Genomic DNA, 19,443 nt, shown 5'->3' with positions numbered 1-19,443 from the left:
CCTCTGAATCACCTCAATCTTGCATTGCAGTTTGTTGTTGGCTATCTATTTCTTTCCTTGTATCATGATGTTCCTGTTATAGGCCTACCCCTGATACATACAGAAGTCTACTTGTTTCTGTTTTACAGTAATTACTTATAACCTTGTACCCTGAGATGTTACACCACCATATGAATATTTACCTTGTACTTGTATCTGAAAAAAACCACCATTTCCACTCTCCTTTATCATTCGGCGAAAGTAGCATAGAAATTGGGAAATCGCCTCGCCCAACAGAGGTCATCATCTTCTAATCTAAACTGTGTATTAGTTTTAATGTGCAGACTACCTGTATTGTATTTAGGATCAAAGATTTGTATGTCTCAACTTCTAGGTGATGTACCTGCAACTTATGCTTGAGTGACCCCTGTAGTCGGTCTTTGCAAAGAATTATCACCTATCATTAACTTATGGGTAGTATTTCATCAACTAAACACCCCTTAATATATGTTAAAGCCCCTTATAAGAACTAATGCAACCCACTGCTCTTTCAAACCCCGACACTTCTTAATTTCATTATCGTTAATGGGATTTTAGACATAAATTAGGATTTGACTACCTAACGAAGTTCCTCCATATTGAACACAAAGGGTATGTGTAGAGGTGGCAAACATGTCATACGGGTCGGGTTATAATCGAGTCAATTTTGCGTTTGGTTTACGTTCGGGTCGGGCACAGGTCTGTCTCGGGATTATGAGAGTTCTGGTCATATTGGGTTGGGTTATATCGGGTCTGTGTAAATCAGGTCGGGTTAATTAGGTTTTCAATCTCGCAAATAAATAAAACACATATATAGACTAATGAGAGTAAGTTAAATACTTAATGGATAGTGGCTAAACCATATATAGTATTTGATGATAATTTTTTCCTTAAATTTGTTTAAAAAGTAACTAATATGACAATTTTTCGGGTTGGGTTCGGTTGGAGCTATCATTATCGGGTCAATTCGAGTCGGGTCACTTCCGGATGGGGTAGATTCAGATCCGAGTCATATTTGGATCTATTTTACTTTCAGGTTGGGTTATTCAGGTTTCGATTCTATTCGAGACATTGTTTTCAGGTGGAAACGGATGTCAAGTCGGATCAACAGGTATGGGTTTATTTTGCCGGATATATTGCCGGATATAGGTATGTGGGCCTGTGGCCCTCAGAGAACACCGTATTTTTGAAAGATTGAGATACGTGGAGCACTCTTTTAAGCCTTAGGATACATGGTGGGAAGAAAAAGAAACTGAATTTAATGCTTTATCCTGAAAGTGATATGCTATGGTAGGATAAGATTTTTTTTTTTTTTTTTTTTTGAGGGGAAAGAGAAGGATAAGATTCTTTAGTATATACTGCTTCTATTGCATAATCACGTTGTGTGTTTTGCAACTTCTAACATAACGAAAGTTCTGATTTGTGAATCAGTTCAAATTTTGGATCTGGTTGATTTGTAGATCAGGGTGTTGTAGTTGATCTAAGTCATGATAATTAGACAAAAAATTCAGATTTGTGAATCGATACAAATTTTGGATCTTTTTGTAAGGATTTCAAAAAAAAAAATTTGAATTAGATTTTTGTAAATTTCGAATATTATGTATTGCGATTAGGGCTGGGAATGAGCCAAGCCTGTCCATGAACAGTTCGAGCTCGGCTAGGGCTCGGCTCGCCAAGGCTCGGCTCGAGTTCGAGATCGGCTCGTCACCTAACGATACGAGCCACGAGCTAAGCAAAGCTCGGCTCGAAAATCTCACGAACGGCTCGAGTAATTTTTTTATTAGAAAAAATATAAAAAAATAGTATTATTATTAATTAATACAAAAAAGGCAAAACAATAAAAATATACTATATATTAGAATAGGAAAAAAAATACAACCAAAGCAAATAGTCTCACATTCTCTAAAAAAAAAAAAAAGAAAAAAAATACTTCTAAAGTTCTAATGGGCAGTGGTTCTAAAGTTCAAACGAGCCTCGAGCCTCAAACGAGCCTTAAACGAGCACGAGCCTCAAACGAGCTCGAGCCGAGCTCGCATTCCATGGCACGAGCCCGAGCTCGAGCTTCATTTTTGAGGCTCGACGAGCCTCGAGCTCGAGCCGAGCCTCGTTTATGAAACTCGAGCTCGAGCTCTATTCGGGCTCGGCTCGGCTCGGCTCATTCCCACCCCTAATTGCGTTATGTCTTGTTTGCTAATTTGGGTACATTAATAAACTTTATTGCACTAAACTACTATTGTAGTTGAATTTCTTAATTTTATTTAAACGGGTAGCATGTAACATTAGTTTACATGTAACTGCAATTGTAATACTCCGTATTTTTAATACTAATTTCGTACTAATTAAGAAAATATAAAAGAATTAATAAAAAGGTATTTTAATTTATTTACAAATTAATAGGAATAAATTATTGTCAGTATGAATTTGTTAGGAATTTTCGGAGTTTTAAAAGAATAACCTAGTCTTCACTTGACCTAGGGTGACTATCTTTTGAAGGGAGTATAAAAAGAAAAGGAAGGGAATTTCAGAAAACCCTAAAAACCTCTTCTCCTCCCTCTCCTCAGCCGACTTCCTTTGCCCCTCTCTCTCTCTTTCGAATTTTCTTTTCTCTCTTTCAGATTTCTCTCTTTCTCTCTCGGATTCTCTCTCAAACCCTCGCTGAAGTTCCTCTCGCCTCCTCCTTCTAGTCGCCTGCGGTTGTGCGAACTCAGGCGAGGGTGTGGTGCGAAGGGGGTCGAAGGTTTTGTGCGGTTCGAGAGTTGGTGCGAGCGACGAGGTGGTTCGAGCGCGCGAGGGTTGGTGCTGCGCGTGGTTTGGCTCGAGGTTTGTGCGATTTCAGGCGAGGTTTCGGTGCGGGCGTGTCGAAGGTTGCGCGGTGTGTCGAGGCTTTCGTCCGCTTCGTGCGGCGTGCGTGTGGTTCGAGTGCTGCGACGGGGGGTCGCGGTGTTCGAGGGTTGTGCGCGAGGAACCGGGGTCGCGTGTGTGAGTTTGGACAGCAGAGGCCACCGGAGTTCCGTCGCCGGAATCTTTGTGCCGGCGAAAGTCAGTGGTATAATTTTGTACTTAACTTAGTATGTCAGTTTATTAATTATTCTTATATTTACTGTTTTCGTAGTTAAGAAAGGTTTGTAATTAATAATTAATAATTAGAGTGTTTAGTAATTTATTAGATTGTTAACTAGTTAAGTTATTGTTCTGTTTTAAGTATAAATTCTGTTAGGTTTGTAATTGGAATAAGTTGAAAGTAGGAAAAGTGTGTCTTATTATTAGTTACAGTTATTATGTTTCAAGAGTAACCTGTTTCATGAAATCTGACTTTGGGACGTATGACTCACCTTTGGACATGGAATTACCTTTTGGACATGGAACTTACTTTTGGACATATGACTTACTCTTGGACATATGACTTACCTTTGGACATATGACTTACCTTTTGGACATATGACTTGACTTTTGGACATAAGACAGGCTGGACTTATGACATTTTGGATTGGTAAATAGTGGACTAATGTTACTAAATAACTTAGTTACTCACTAATTCTGACTTCTAAAAGACGTTAAATTCACTAGATTAGAATTATAACGAAAGTTCTGGAATAAGGTTTTAACTATTGCGTAATTCGAATCGTTAGATCGTTATGGTCTTAGTACGTAGTAGTTGTTAGTGTTATCAAGGACGTAACACTAAAGCTTTGTTTTAACGATTTAGGTCCCAATTTCATAAGCGGCTCGTTCTATTAAGTCAGCGAAAATTCTCCGCTACAAGGTACGTACGCGTACCAGTTTACTTTCAAAGCTTAGTATCATGTTTAGGTTGCATTCATGTTATTGGAACCTAGTACCATGATAGGGAACATTTGATTGTGATTGTTTGGTTAGACGTTTATAACGTGAAATCAATATGATGCATTGAAATATGTTGCATTGAAATGCGAAGTTCTATCGTAGTGTAACATCAGCATTATTAATCTGATCTATAGAGTAACAAGAGTGTTACTAGGGATAAGATTGAGTTTGGTAATTAAGAGAGTATGTAAATGACTCCTTAAAGTTATAAAAGAATGATTGGTAATAAAAGAAGATTATGGCGATACTTGTAGTTGGACTCCCTACAAGTATAGAACAATGGGGGGAGTGTAGGACTTGTCCTACACTCCTACGCAGGCCTACTGTGACGACAGTAGTGTCCTTATATTTTGATAACTCAAGTAGGCGGAAGGTTCCGTTCGATCTTGGGGGTATGCATACTAAGGTGATGGGTGTGAGACGGAACAAAACCGTATTTGCATTTCATCTAATAGACCAAGTTGTCTATTAAGGATTCAGTAGCCCGTATGATTCTAGTAAGATGACGGTGCCCGTTCGATGCCAAATAATGAAAGATTAAAGGATGTGAGATAACGTAGGTTCATATAACAGTTGTAATGTATGCATCATTTATGTTCATATAGTTTCAATGGTTCATTACGTACTCAGCATAGCTGACCCTGTGTGTTATTATGTGTTTGTTGTCCTGTGATGAACTATTGATACTTCAATGGGGAGCAGACTAGGTGAGCTGGTGCTGCTGCATGACATCAAGCATATGGGGGCTAGACTGTAGTTTGAAGTTAACTTTTGGTTTGATCATTAATGAATTTTATAGAACATTGTTACATGGTTTGAGTTTGAATAAAGAGGGGTCATCTATGATTCCCGAGTTGTAATTACATTTTCTATTCCGCTGCATTTGGTTTTGAGACAATGAATTTGAGTTACCGTATTTCTAATTATGCCTTGCGTTCCATCGCGGCGGTAACACTCCCAAAGTCGATGCGACGTAGCTTTAGACGTGTATGGATTTTGGGGGTGTTACAAAACTGGTATCAGAGCTAAACCCCAATGGCCAAAGGAAGGGGAACTATGGGGACAAGCCCCGAAACGGAAATGGTAACGGGAATGGTAACGGGGGAGGTAATTACAATGGGAATTCTAACTATTCAAACCCGCTACCAACACCAGCAACCAAGTCTCTAATGTTAACAATGCAACTAGTTCCCAAGATAAGGGCAAAGGGAAGCTGTACATGATGACGGCTAGTGAAGAAGAGGCTCGTAGAGACGTTGTCACGGGTACATTTTCTATCAACTCCACTCCTGTTAAAGTTTTATTTGATTCTGGAGCATCCTTGTCATTTATTGCCCATGCAACTGTTAGAAATTTAACATTGGTCGAGTCTGAGTCGATTTCTATGCCTATAGTCATTCCATCTGGGGAGACTGTTAATTGTTCTAAAAGATTCCTAAAAGTGCCATTAAAGATAGGTGAGGGATACTTTCCCCTCTGATCTGATAGAGTTTAACTTATCAAACCTAGATATCATTCTGGGGATGGATTGGCTTGGGAAGTACAGGGCTAAGATAGATTGCGATGCGCAAAAAGTGGAACTAAAGGACCCTTGGGAAAAGAGTGTCATATAGGAGATACCTGAGAACCAGGAATTAAAGTTATCAATGCGTTACAACTTAAGAACTACGTAGACAAGGTTGGCCCCTATTTATGTGTTCAGTGAGAAGAGTGGAGGATGATCCGTTAAGGCCGAAGAATGTGCCCATAGTCCGAGAATTCCAGGATGTCTTTCCTGAGAAATACCTGGTATGCCTCCAAGGAGAGATGTAGAGTTCACCGTTGACCTAAGTACCTGGGACTGGACCCATTTCGAAAGCCCCGTATCGGATGGCTCCGGCAGAAATGAATGAGTTAAAGAACCAGTTAGAGGAACTCTAGAAAAAGGGTATATTAGACCTAGCATGTCGCCATGGGGAGCACCCGTCTATTTGTGAAAAAGAAGGATGGTAGCTTGAGGTTATGTATAGACTACCGGGAGTTGAACAATGTCACTGTGAAAAACAAGTATCCATTACCTAGGATTGATGATTTGTTCGACCAACTTCAGGGTGCGGGATGTTCTCCAAAATTGACTTAAGGTCTGGTTACCATCAGTTGAGGATTGTTGATCATGATATACCTAAGACTGCCTTTCGAACCAGATATGGCCACTATGAGTTTACGTTATGCCTTTTGGGTTAACCAATGCACCTGCAGTTTTCATGGACCTTATGAATAGAATTTTCCGACCCTACCTAGACAAATTCGTCGTAGTGTTCATAGACGATATCCTGATCTATTCTAAGAACAAGGAGGAACATGAGGATCATTTGAGGGTCATTTTGCAGACACTTAGGGACAACCAACTTATATGCAAAGTTTTCGAAATGTGAATTTTGGTTGGAAAGAGTGTCATTTTTGGGTCATTTTATCTCTAAGGAGGGTGTATCAGTCGATCCTGCGAAAATCAAAGCCGTGAGTGAATGGCCTACTCCAAAGAATGTCACGGATATACGAAGTTTCTTGGGTTTAGCCGGTTACTATAGGAGATTTGTGAAAGACTTCTCCAAAATAGCAAAACCTATGACAAACCTGATGAAGAAGGATTGTAGGTTTACCTGGAATGAGGACAGTGAGAAGGCCTTCCAAACACTCAAAGAGGTTAACCTCAGCCCCTGTCCTAACCTTGCCTAATGGGAACGAAGGATATGATGTGTATAGTGATGCATCCAAAAATGGGTTGGGTTGTGTTCTGATGCAAAACGGGAAAGTTATAGCTTATGCGTCCCGACAGTTGAAGCCATATGAAGTCAATTACCCAACACATGACCTAGAATTGGCCGCCATAGTATTTGCACTCAAAATCTGGAGACACTACCTCTATGGGGTAACCTGCCGTATCTTCACCGATCACAAAAGCCTTAAATATATCTTCACCCAGAAAGACCTCAACATGAGGCAGCGCAGATGGTTAGAGCTCATCAAGGACTATGACTTAGACATCCAATACCATGAGGGTAAAGCCAACGTTGTTGCTGATGCGTTAAGTCGCAAGTCTAGCCATAGCCTGAATACATTAGTCGTTGCCGACAAACTTTGTGAGGAATTCTCTAGACTTCAGATAGAAGTTGTTCATGAAGGGGAGGTAGAAAGATTGCTGAGTGCCCTAACCATCGAACCTAACTTCCTAGAAGAGATAAGGGAGAGTCAACCTGGGGATGTGAAACTTGAGCGAGTCAAGGCAAAGCTTAAGGAGGGCAAAGCAGAGGGGTTTGCGATCCATGAGGATGGAAGCATACGATATAAGGGTAGGTGGTGCGTGCCACAAAAGTGTGAAGAGCTGAAACAAAAGATAATGAGCGAGGGTCATAACACGACGTATTCTGTCCACCCAGGGGGAGATAAGTTGTATAAGGACCTCAAGAAGATGTTTTGGTGGCCTGGTATGAAGAGAGCAGTAGCTGAGTTTGTTTCCAAATGCTTAACATGCCAGAAAGTCAAAAGTGAACACAAGAGACCTCAGGGAAAGATTCAACCCTTAGACATTCCGACATGGAAATGGGACTCGATATCCATGGACTTCGTTGTCGCCTTACCTAGGGGGAGGCAATAATACCATTTGGGTGATAGTGGATAGACTAACCAAGACAGCAAGGTTCATACCTATGAAAGATACGTGGAGTATGGAAGCCTTAGCCAAGGCTTATGTGAAAAATGTCATTCGATTGCATGGAGTACCCACAAGTATAGTATCAGATCGAGACTCTCGATTCCTGTCGAATTTCTGGAAAAAGGTCCAGGAAGCATTTGGTAGTGAGCTATTAATGAGTACAGCCTTTCACCCAGCTACCGATGGTCAAACAGAACGAACTATTCAGACCTTAGAGGACATGTTGCGAGCATGTGCTTTAGAATACCAAGGGTCATGGGAAGACCATTTGGACCTCATAGAATTCTCATACAACAACAGCTACCATGCTAGTATTAAGATGGACCATTTGAAGCGTTGTACGGGAGAAAGTGTCGTAGCCCTTTGTGTTGGAACGACATCAGTGAGACGTAGTGTTAGGACCTGATAGATTCGAAGAGACGATGGATCAAGTGCGAGTCATTCAAGAAAAGATTAAGACTGCACAGGACAGGCAAAAATCCTATGCGGACCAGAAGCGAAGGGACGAAAATTTCGAAGTTGGGGAAAAAGTGTTGCTTAAGGTGTCCCCAATGAAAGGAGTGATGCGATTCGGGAAAAAGGGGAAGCTAAGCCCTAAGTTCATAGGACCCTATGAGATACTGGCGAGGGTAGGGAAAGTTGCTTATCGCCTGGATTTACCCAACGACTAGAAAGGGTCCATAACGTGTTTCACGTATCCCAACTCCGGAGATACGTACCTGATGCGTCACATGTCCTTGAACCTGAAAACGTAGAGATAGACGAAACTTTGTCCTATGAGGAGAAACCTGTCCAGATCCTAGACCGCAAAGTGCGAAGTACGAGGAATAAGGACGTCAGAATTGTCAAAGTGTTGTGGAGAAATCAAACTACCGAGGAAGCCACATGGGAAGCCGAAGATGCAATGCGTCTGAAGTACCCTGAGCTTTTCCAAGAGGTACGTGAGTTACGGGGACGTAACTTTTCTTTTAAGGGGGGAAGAATGCGATAGAATTTCGCGCTTTCACCCTAAAGTATGTTAATTATGTTGATTATGTTAGTTATATGCTAGTTATGTGTGAAAACTGCTTATCTATTGTGTGAACGTTAGAAAACGCTTGTGAAATTTGGGACTTAGAAGTGCAAAAGATCGTCGTTAAGACGGGCTACCTCAAAGTTTCGGGACGAAACTTCTTTTAAGGGGGGAAGCCTGTAATACTCCGTATTTTTAATACTAATTTCGTACTAATTAAGAAAATATAAAAGAATTAATAAAAAGGTATTTTAATTTATTTACAAATTAATAGGAATAAATTATTGTCAGTATGAATTTGTTAGGAATTTTCGGAGTTTTAAAAGAATAACCTAGTCTTCACTTGACCTAGGGTGACTATCTTTTGAAGGGAGTATAAAAAGAAAAGGAAGGGAATTTCAGAAAACCCTAAAAACCTCTCCTCTCCCTCTCCTCAGCCGACTTCCTTTGCCCCTCTCTCTCTCTTTCGAATTTTCTCTTTCTCTCTTTCAGATTTCTCTCTTTCTCTCTCGGATTCTCTCTCAAACCCTCGCTGAAGTTCCTCTCGCCTCCTCCTTCTAGTCGCCTGCGGTTGTGCGAACTCAGGCGAGGGTGTGGTGCGAAGGGGGTCGAAGGTTTTGTGCGGTTCGAGAGTTTGGTGCGAGCGACGAGGTGGTTCGAGCGCGCGAGGGTTGGTGCTGCGCGTGGTTTGGCTCGAGGTTTGTGCGATTTCAGGCGAGGTTTCGGTGCGGGCGTGTCGAAGGTTGCGCGGGTGTGTCGAGGCTTTCGTCCGCGGGTTCGTGCGGCGTGCGTGTGGTTCGAGTGCTGCGACGGGGGGTCGCGGTGTTCGAGGGTTGTGCGCGAGGAACCGGGGTCGCGTGTGTGAGTTTGGACAGCAGAGGCCACCGGAGTTCCGTCGCCGGAATCTTTGTGCCGGCGAAAGTCAGTGGTATAATTTTGTACTTAACTTAGTATGTCAGTTTATTAATTATTCTTATATTTACTGTTTTCGTAGTTAAGAAAGGTTTGTAATTTATAATTAATAATTAGAGTGTTTAGTAATTTATTAGATTGTTAACTAGTTAAGTTATTGTTCTGTTTTAAGTATAAATTCTGATTAGGTTTGTAATTGGAATAAGTTGAAAGTAGGAAAAGTGTGTCTTATTATTAGTTACAGTTATTATTGTTTCAAGAGTAACCTGTTTCATGAAATCTGACTTTGGGACGTATGACTCACCCTTTGGACATGGAAGTTACCTCTTTGGACATGGAACTTACCTTTTGGACATATGACTTACTCTTGGACATATGACTTACCTTTTGGACATATGACTTACCTTTTGGACATATGACTTGACTTTTGGACATAAGACAGGCTGGACGTATGACATTTTGGATTGGTAAAATAGTGGACTAATGTTACTAAATAACTTAGTTACTCACTAATTCTGACTTCTAAAAGACGTTAAATTCACTAGATTAGAATTATAACGAAAGTTCTGGAATAAGGTTTTAACTATTGCGTAATTCGAATCGTTAGATCGTTATGGTCTTAGTACGTAGTAGTTGTTAGTGTTATCAAGGACGTAACACTAAAAGCTTTGTTTTGACGATTTAGGTCCCAATTTCATAAGCGGCTCGTTCTATTAAGTCAGCGAAAATTCTCCGCTACAAGGTACGTACGCGTACCAGTTTACTTTCAAAGCTTAGTATCATGTTTAGGTTGCAATTCATGTTATTGGAACCTAGTACCATGATAGGGAACATTTGATTGTGATTGTTTGTTAGACGTTATAACGTGAAATCAATATGATGCATTGAAATATGTTGCATTGAAATGCGAAGTTCTATCGTAGTGTAACATCAGCATATTAATCTGATCTATAGAGTAACAAGAGTGTTACTAGGGATAAGATTGAGTTTGGTAATTAAGAGAGTATGTAAATGACTCCTTAAAGTTATAAAAGAATGATTGGTAATAAAAGAAGATTATGGCGATACTTGTAGTTGGACTCCCTACAAGTATAGAACAATGGGGGGAGTGTAGGACTTGTCCTACACTCCTACGCAGGCCTACTGTGACGACAGTAGTGTCCTTATATTTTGATAACTCAAGTAGGCGGAAGGTTCCGTACGATCTTGGGGGTATGCATACTAAGGTGATGGGTGTGAGACGGAACAAAACCGTATTTGCATTTCATCTAATAGACCAAGTTGTCTATTAAGGATTCAGTAGCCCGTATGATTCTAGTAAGATGACGGTGCCCGTTCGATGCCAAATAATGAAAGATTAAAGGATGTGAGATAACGTAGGTTCATATAACAGTTGTAATGTATGCATCATTTATGTTCATATAGTTTCAATGGTTCATTACGTACTCAGCATAGCTGACCCTGTGTGTTATTATGTGTTTGTTGTCCTGTGATGAACTATTGATACTTCAATGGGGAGCAGACTAGGTGAGCTGGTGCTGCTGCATGACATCAAGCATATGGGGGCTAGACTGTAGTTTGAAGTTAACTTTTGGTTTGATCATTAATGAATTTTATAGAACATTGTTACATGTTTTGAGTTTGAGTAAAGAGGGGTCATCTATGATTCCCGAGTTGTAATTACATCTTCTATTCCGCTGCAGTTTGGTTTTGAGACAATAAATTTGAGTTACCGTATTTCTAATTATGCCTTGTGTTCCATCGCGGCGGTAACACTCCCAAAGTCGATGCGACGTAGCTTTAGACGTGTATGGATTTTGGGGGTGTTACAACAATTAATCGTTAGCTAAAGCTAAATTAACATATCGATGTAATCACCAAAATATCAGAGTAGGCTAAATATTCGATTTGAACCTCCTTAAGGAACATATATAGAAATCAACGGAAAATGTATTCTTTTATACTCTCTTTGCCTCCAAAGATTTTCAAAATTTCACGGCTTATGTTTGTTTTGATTACATTAAACATCTTCTCTTATGAATTGGGTTCACTAATTAAAATGATAATATCCTTCCTCTTGTTCACTAATTAAGTGCAAACAAGCGAATGGCATATCATCGCTAAAGTGCCTTGTAGGTCCTTGTGAGTTAAGAATCTTTTGCTAAGTACGAATAATCTGAAATTTCAATGACAACAATTAGAATGAGAATTAGACGAACAACCAATTAAGTAAAAAGGACCATTAATGCGTCAACTAACGCAAGCAAAGCATCACATTCTTTTGTAAGGAAACTAATCAAATCAGGCACAAAGATTGGGTAGAATTTTAAAGACGTATACCTAAATTACAACTTGCTTGATATGTCTTAGAACACCCACTGTGCTAAACTATTTTATACCCCCTCCGTCCCAAAATACAGTTTCCATTTCCTACATGCTATAAGTCTGTAGCTAACTCTGCCCTACATGCTAAGCAAAGGATGAACAAAACAAAAGCAATCGTGCCTCCGTTGTGTTGTTGGAAATATAGATGTTTGTAAGCTAATTAAATATGAAGAATAAGATATAACTGATAGAGTATAAATCTATTCCCGGGCCTCAACCATTAGCTTAAGCTTTTGGTTGAGTTGGTCCTTTGACATGGTATCAAGAGCCAGCCTGACAAAAAGGTCACGGGTTCGAATCTCATCCACCCCCTTTCTCAGTGGAATATTTAGCGCCAGGTATGAAGGAGACTTGTGTTGCATCTACACTTCAAGCCCAAAGGGCTCTTGCGTGAGGGGGCGTGATAGCGTATAAATCTATTCATGTGACCTCAACCATCAGCTTAAGCTTTTGGTTGAGTTGATCCTTTGACAATAACAATAAGAAAATTGGTGTGTCGTGGAGTACTCTACTGACTTGAAATGATAATCGGTGTAACCACGGTGCTCAATTGTATTCGAGGTTCTGTTCCTTATTGTTAACACACCACTCTAACTCAAAGACACTCTTGGATAAGACTTAAGAGGTTGGAGTCACATGAACTCATGCTCAAATAGGAGAGTAAGAGAAAAGAAAGAAGTTAGAAGATCCATGTTAATCAAGTTTGTTCACGGTTTCAATGAAAATACCCTGTGTTTTTTTTTTACTTATTTTCAATTCATCAGTTAAGTTACTCTCCACATTACAATTCAGTTTCTCTCAGTTAAGTTTAGTTAATTTCTGTTCAATTCTCTCAATCTAAATGAACGGCAACTTAGTGTAATTTGTGATTTTTCATCATTCACATTACCAACAAAAATTTACAAATTCATCTAGAAATACTAAAGAACCCTAAAGAAAGGTTAGAGAGTATAAAAAGATTGAATATTCTTCTTATATCATCGTCTCCTATTACAAACTTAGTGCAATTTGTAGTTTTCCTCTCAAATCTCAAATTTCCATGTGAATCAAGTGTGTTCAGCGCTTATTCTTCTTTATTATTATTTGTCAATTTCATCATATTATACTTACATCACACAATTTATTAGTGTCTGCTATATCTATTCAGTTTTGCACGTACTATGCTTACCGTATACCCGACTACTTGAGTGTATAAAAGAAACAAATTTTTCACCATATATCATCGACAATTTTTTTATTCATCATATACCATCGATATTTACAAAATTCACCGCATACCCCTCAATTTTTTTGATAATTCACCATGTATCCTTAATGATTAATGATTATCAACTTTTTTTTGATCATTAACCCCCTAATTCCGTTACTAAATCACAGTTAAACCCCATTTGAGCCGTTAGTCGTAATTGAACACTATTAAAACACAACAAATGGCCCCTTTTAGTTATTTTCCACCATAACTCTCTTACTTCTTCTTTGGTCTTATGTGTTGTTTCAATGCTATTTTATTAGGGTAAATGAGTGAAATAGAGATGAATTTATATGTTGTTTCAATGCTATTTTATTAGGGTAAATGAGTGAAATAGAGATGAAAAAAAGTTTAGTAATGGAATCAAGGTTTAATGAATTTTAAATTGATAATCGTTTATTATTAAGGGCACATAGTAAATTATCAAGAAAATAAGAGGTGTACCATATACGGCGAATTTTGAAAATATTAAAGGTATATGATGAATATATTTTTTTGTTGAGGTATATGGTGAAAATTTCCTAAAAGAAATAATAAGTTGGACAGCCTTACATCTTGATTCTCGAAGGATATTCCTTTACTAGTTTACTGTTTCCAAGTCTTTAGGGGATTCATCAGTCAGTCCAATTTAAAGCCAAGCCATTTATACTTTGGAGGGCTTTACTTCTACGCGAACAGCCGCTTTTTCCGGCACCACCACTCTGTCACTCACCCACCAAACCCAAAGTAATTACCATATCTTAAACACAATTTACACAACCTTTTTTTCTCCGAAGAAAACGCATTTTCAGGTCTTCATCTTCCTTCTGTTTTCTCTGTGTTTAATCATCAAACGACAGAGAAAACATAGAACATAACATAATTTTGAACATCAGGTTAGTTTTTTCTTCCCCAATTTCTCGTTTTTATTTTCAAGAGTTCGTCAATTTCTTTCTATGTTGGGTGGAGATAGTTGCATTGATTTTGATTCAATTTGTTAGAATTTGATTATTCTTTACTCAAATTGGATTCAAATTTCAAACCCAATTTTTATTATTCTATGTTAATCTCAAAGTTGTGAGCTTTTTTTCACATTTTTTAAATCAATTTGTATGCTGATACTATTTTCAATTTTGGGTGTTGTTGAATGTTTGAAAAATCACATTTATGAAAATTTTGGGTTATATTGGGCAAAGTTTGTGTTGTGGGTCTGAGTTAATTTGATTTAATAGGGGTCCTACCTGTTCACCATCACCAACTCACCATCAAGAATTGGGCTTTTCTCCTTTTCAACAATTTATTACTTGTTCTTGTTCTTAATTCACCTTTAGTCCATCATACCATCATCACCATCATCATCATCATCATAGATTCTTCATGATTATGATTTGTTGTTTTGTTTGTCTTTCTAAATGCAAGTTGCAATTGCATACCCATTATTTGAATTATGCCATATTAAGGGATATGGGTATGTGAGGATATGACATGAATATGCCATAATGCCATGCTATGATTTTTAGGTTGATAATCTTATCTCAATATCTTTAACTGCCAATTGCAACTACCCATAAATTTTCTCCACCCAAAAGAAAAGGAGTTAAAGAGATAAAAAGTGGCATCTTGTGAAATTTTGGGATTTCACAAATTAAATAAGATAGGTGTTTTGGGAAGTTTGACACAAAAACGCCCACTATGATATGCGCTATTCACATATAAATATATAATATAATAGTGGTAACACAAAAAAACGCGACTATATTAATATGCACTATTCACATGAATCACATATAGTAGTGGTAAATCACTAGTTTTTTTTTTAAAATAAGAGTTCGGAGAAATGGTTGTTTGGTGGAGGTTACTAATGTCTTTTTCAAGTTCTTTTTGTGAATGTGTGGTTTAAAGAGGGCCCCTTTATTCATGGACTGCAATAAGTTGGCTGGTTTATTCACATGACCTTTGCTTGTTTGTTTACCCTTTAAAATATTAGGTGTGTCTTTTGGAAAAGAATATGGTCCTCATGTTTTGTCACGTAATCTTGCTAAGTAATTAGTTATATAAGAGTATATCATATATGACTTGGAAGGTTGGACCCAACTAGTCAACTACTATATATACTTTATTGAGATTTAAGTTTTGATTTACACCTTGATCTTTTTGGTGTCAATTTATGTGTGATTTAAACGTTTTTTTTTTTGTTCATATGCCAGGAAGAAAGGCCTTTGACCGTTTTAGGGAAATCTTCTTTAGCCACTTGGGGTTTGTTTATAGCAAGATCGGGCTGTCGACAATCTTGACAGCCCGATATTATTGAACGCGGTCAAAAGTCCAGGTAATGATCAATGTATATGTATACATGTCTTGTTTAATTTGCTTTTAGTAGTTGCTTTTCCCTTGTTCTTGGAAGCGAAGCTCTTTACCAAGTCATTCATCAGAAAAAAAAATATCATTTTTCCTGTTGTTGTCAACTTGTCACATCTGATTTGATATAATCTTTAAAGTACTGAATCTTTGTAGGTGATCTCTGGCTGTTATCTTCGCTTCGTGGGTTACTTTGATTGGTGATCTATTTGAGTTTCTATGAGCATATAGCTTGATATTGATCTTGTTCAGCATCATGGCTTCCTTGTCTGGAGTTCAACGGCCTCTATTTACAGCTGCTGCTGTAGCTGTGGCATCTGTTACAACTGATCTTCCCAACAAGTTAACGAATTCTAAACAAACTGAACCTTCTGTTGCTTCTGAATCATTGGCTTCACGGTCCCATGACTCAGCCTCAAGTTCAGAAATTTCATGGGTGTCTAACATTTCAGTCTCCAAGCTTGCAAGATTATCCTTCGTGTCCAGAATTCGTGTACCAGTGCCTAATATCAACTATGATCGGATGCCAAAGTCGAGTTGTGGTTTTGTTCGAAATGCGGTGGCATCATCTCATGCATTTGTTAACCTTTACCAGTCTGCTGAGTTGGCCAAGGCCTCGAAACCCAAATCGTATTCTTATTCTAGTCCAAGTGTGCCTTCCGAGGATTTGTACAGATGGCATTTGCCAGAACCTATGACAGTCGATGTTGCTGGCAAGTCAAGTTGTTCCTCTGCAAAGTCTAGGACAGTGGTGGTTTTGCTGGGATGGTTGGGAGCAAAGCAGAAGCATTTGACTAAATATGCAGAATGGTATACTTCAAAGGGCTTTCATGTAATCACCTTCACTTTTCCAATGTCTGAGGTTCTCAGCTACCAGATTGGTGGGAAAGCTGAGCAGGATGTGGAGTTGCTCGTAGATCATCTAGCTGATTGGCTAGAGGAGGAGCATGGCAAGAATCTTGTTTTCCACACCTTCAGCAACACTGGTTGGTTAACGTGAGTTTCCAATTTTCTTTTTCTTGCTCTCCCCTATTTAATTCCTTTGGTTTTCTTGTATATTTGCTTATTATCTGTTCTTACTTACTTTAAACAGATATGGAGTAGCTCTAGAGAAGTTTCAGAAACAGGACCCTTCTTTAGTAGGCAGAATCAAAGGCTGTGTTGTGGATTCGGCTCCAGTTGCAGCCCCTGATCCTCAGGTGATACGCTGAAACATTTAGTTAGAATTTTCATATATGAACGGAAATTGAAATGGTGTTTCTAGTTGATTTGTCTAGTGAATTAGTCCTATGCTATTAGCTCTAGTTCCTCTTTCATTAAATTTATGATATTTCTTGTATGTCAATTGTCAACTGCAATTTATCAGCTTTTGGATCTTTTCTCTGGATCAGGTACCTCTCCAGTTACTTTTAGGAGCTAGTATTTCTGATATGTAATACTAATATACTATAGTTACCAAGTCAGATTGGTGTAATGGGAAAAGTAGAGGGATTGTTGGCACTTTATGGTTTTACTTAGTGAGATGTTGAAATTTGGAGATATGTAACGGAAAAGAGGGATCTGGAGGGATTCTTAATGCCTTTTCTTGTATGTTTGAATTTTGTCACCTTGCTCATACGTTAATGCTTGTACATGCTCTGGGAATGAGTTTGGCAAACCAAACACAGTATTAACATTCAAGTGTTTTGGGAGTTTTCCATTTTCCTAACAATATTCTCTTTATAAGCAGGTATGGGCTTCAGGTTTTTCTGCTGCTTTTCTGAAAAAGCAAAGTGTAGCTACAAAGGGGTTATCAACCTCATGTGATTCAGCCGAGGGATCTGTTGTCGCAAGAACTGTTATTGAGCCAAAACCTGCAGTGACTGAAACAGCTTTACTTGTACTTTTGGAGAATTTCTTTAAAGTTGTATTAAACATTCCTCCAGTGAACAGGTAATTACTAATTCTATCCTCTTCTGGGCTTTACATTTCTTATGCCGTTTGCTATGCTTAAGTGGCTGTTTGGTTACTGGCGCTCGATGGTGGCAAATGGTGATGGATTTATATGTAATTTTGTAAAAGAGAGTTTATGTAGATGTCCATGGTAATGAAACATCATCTCCATACACGTGATGCTCTTCATAAATTTTCCATTACCAATCAATACTACCTTTAAAGTGGTAATGGAAACTTATGAAGAACGATGGGTATCTGATGGTGGATAAGTATTCCTACGGACAGTGGGATGAGAAGTTTCTTCACGATTTTACCTATAAATTCATCATTGTTATCTCAATTACGTATTTGATAACTCAATTTTTGTCTCGTACTCTTATTGAATGAAAAAAAGATCATGTTTCCACTTCACTCCTTGATATTAAGACCGATATATTAAATACTAATAGAGTGTTTGGTTAGGAGAAAACATTTTCGTGGAACCTGATGTCCGTTGTTTGATATGTATAAGGTGGAACGTAGCTTTACCAAGGGTGGAAGATAGTTCTTGAGATCAAAAGCATTTTTCTTTCCAGATGAAGGATGGCACATTAAACCTTACATTCCTCTTTTTATTCTCTCATTTATTATATCTTTTCTCTCTAATTTTTATTGTACGGAACAAAACAAAAGAAAACCGATCTACAATTGTGATTTTCTTTGCAATTGATTGAATATTATTCTCCACTGGAAACTTTCTTCCATTCAACCACATAGAGCCTAAATGTAGCTTTTTGGTAACATAACACTCAAACCATGAATTCTCTTCTCAATAATGTTTTGTGACTTCTCACATGAATGTACAATGTGTCAATTTATGCTTGAGACTTTAGGTGCATATTGTACATTGATGTATCTGTACTCCTTAGCTAACTGGTTGCTAGATGTATCTTAAATCTTAACTCTTTCTTGTACTATACTGCATTCTTAGCATTCGGTTTTTCTTCTATCTTATTCGATACATAGTTTTAGAAGTTTTGATGCAAGCAACATGCTTATACTCTTTTTATCACTGTTTAATCATTGCAGGAGACTAACTGATGTTATGAGACTGCTGTCGTCTAGGCAGCCAAGCTGCCCGCAGTTATATATCTACAGCTCTTCGGACAGGGTTATCCCTGCAAGCTCTGTTGAGTCATTTATAGAGCAGCAGAGAAAATCTGGTCATGAGGTCAGATCTTGCAACTTTATCTCCACACCTCATGTAGATCACTTCCGGAATGACCCACAATTGTATACTTCTCAGCTTACCCAATTTTTAGAAGATTGTGTACTTAAATGTCGCAAGGGATCTCTCTGAACAGAAACAAACCCATTGATAAATGTCGCAAGGGATCTCTCTGAACAGAAACAAACCCATTGATTCTTTCATACAAACTTGTACAAGATTTTACAGATGATAGATAGGTTAATTGTTGAAGATGTTAAACACAAGGGTAGTAGGATTTACCCTGAAGTCTCTTGTAAGTTGCAACAATTTATACAAAATGTATAAAGCTATTAAACGTCAATATTATGAAGAGTTCGGTATTTGGAGAACTATAACCCACTGCACATAGAGACCGGGGCACTTTGGCAAATATTTGGTTCAATGGGGAAGATGGACAATTATTTGATTCCAAATTCAGAGTGATGTTTTGATAGATGACTCTTCTATAGAGTTCATTAATATCCGAACTCATTAATTTACCTTGTCTATTTGAATGATCGGTCTCAACTCGGGAGGAAGAACCAGTAATAGACACAATGAAGAAGCTTTGGTTCAATCTGAGTGAGTTAGAATTGTGCCAGGCTCATATTACTAACTTGACCTCCTTGTGTCACCCATCATCAATCTTTTCTTCTTTTCTAACCGAATCGAGACGAGCACCCTGTGTGCTTGGCTAATATAAAATTCTTACTGAACCAATATATGAACCAGCATAAGATAATCTCCCATGAATGGCTTTAAAGAAAAGAAAGAGAAAACTCGGGCAAAAATGAGACGAACACTTAGCAACTACTTTGTTCTTTTTTTTCTAA

General features: G+C 38.3%; 1 protein-coding gene across 2 annotated transcripts; it reads left to right on the top strand.

The window, feature by feature from the left end:
• Positions 1-13,670: 13,670 nt before the first annotated feature.
• LOC104902544 (uncharacterized) lies at positions 13,671-19,443 on the top strand. Of its 2 annotated transcripts, none has more exons than XM_048636377.2 (6): positions 13,671-13,985; positions 15,297-15,418; positions 15,604-16,443; positions 16,541-16,646; positions 17,177-17,379; positions 17,894-18,108. In XM_048636377.2, exons 3-6 carry the CDS (start codon positions 15,704-15,706, stop codon positions 17,931-17,933), a joined length of 1,089 nt encoding a protein of 362 aa, XP_048492334.1. In that variant the 5' UTR covers positions 13,671-13,985; positions 15,297-15,418; positions 15,604-15,703; the 3' UTR covers positions 17,934-18,108. The 2 variants fall into 2 exon arrangements, with proteins under 2 accessions (XP_048492334.1, XP_010688648.1); XM_010690346.4 differs by lacking the exon at positions 17,894-18,108 and adding an exon at positions 18,451-19,443 and having other exon boundaries at positions 13,672-13,985.

The sequence above is a fragment of the Beta vulgaris genome, chromosome 9 (genome assembly GCF_026745355.1).
Source record: "Beta vulgaris subsp. vulgaris cultivar EL10 chromosome 9, EL10.2, whole genome shotgun sequence".
In the NCBI taxonomy this organism is placed as follows: domain Eukaryota; kingdom Viridiplantae; phylum Streptophyta; class Magnoliopsida; order Caryophyllales; family Amaranthaceae; genus Beta; species Beta vulgaris.
The sequence above is the reverse complement of the archived record's forward strand: the minus strand, read 5'-3'. Positions and strand labels throughout refer to the sequence as shown.

Coding starts and splice junctions, on each gene's coding strand:
- LOC104902544 (XM_010690346.4), top strand. CDS start 15,704: ATGGCTTCCTTGTCTGGAGTTCAACGGCCTCTATTTACAGCTGCTGCT. Junction 16,444..16,540: donor AGCAACACTGGTTGGTTAAC/GTGAGTTTCCAA, acceptor TACTTTAAACAG/ATATGGAGTAGCTCTAGAGA. Junction 17,380..18,450: donor AACATTCCTCCAGTGAACAG/GTAATTACTAAT, acceptor TAATCATTGCAG/GAGACTAACTGATGTTATGA.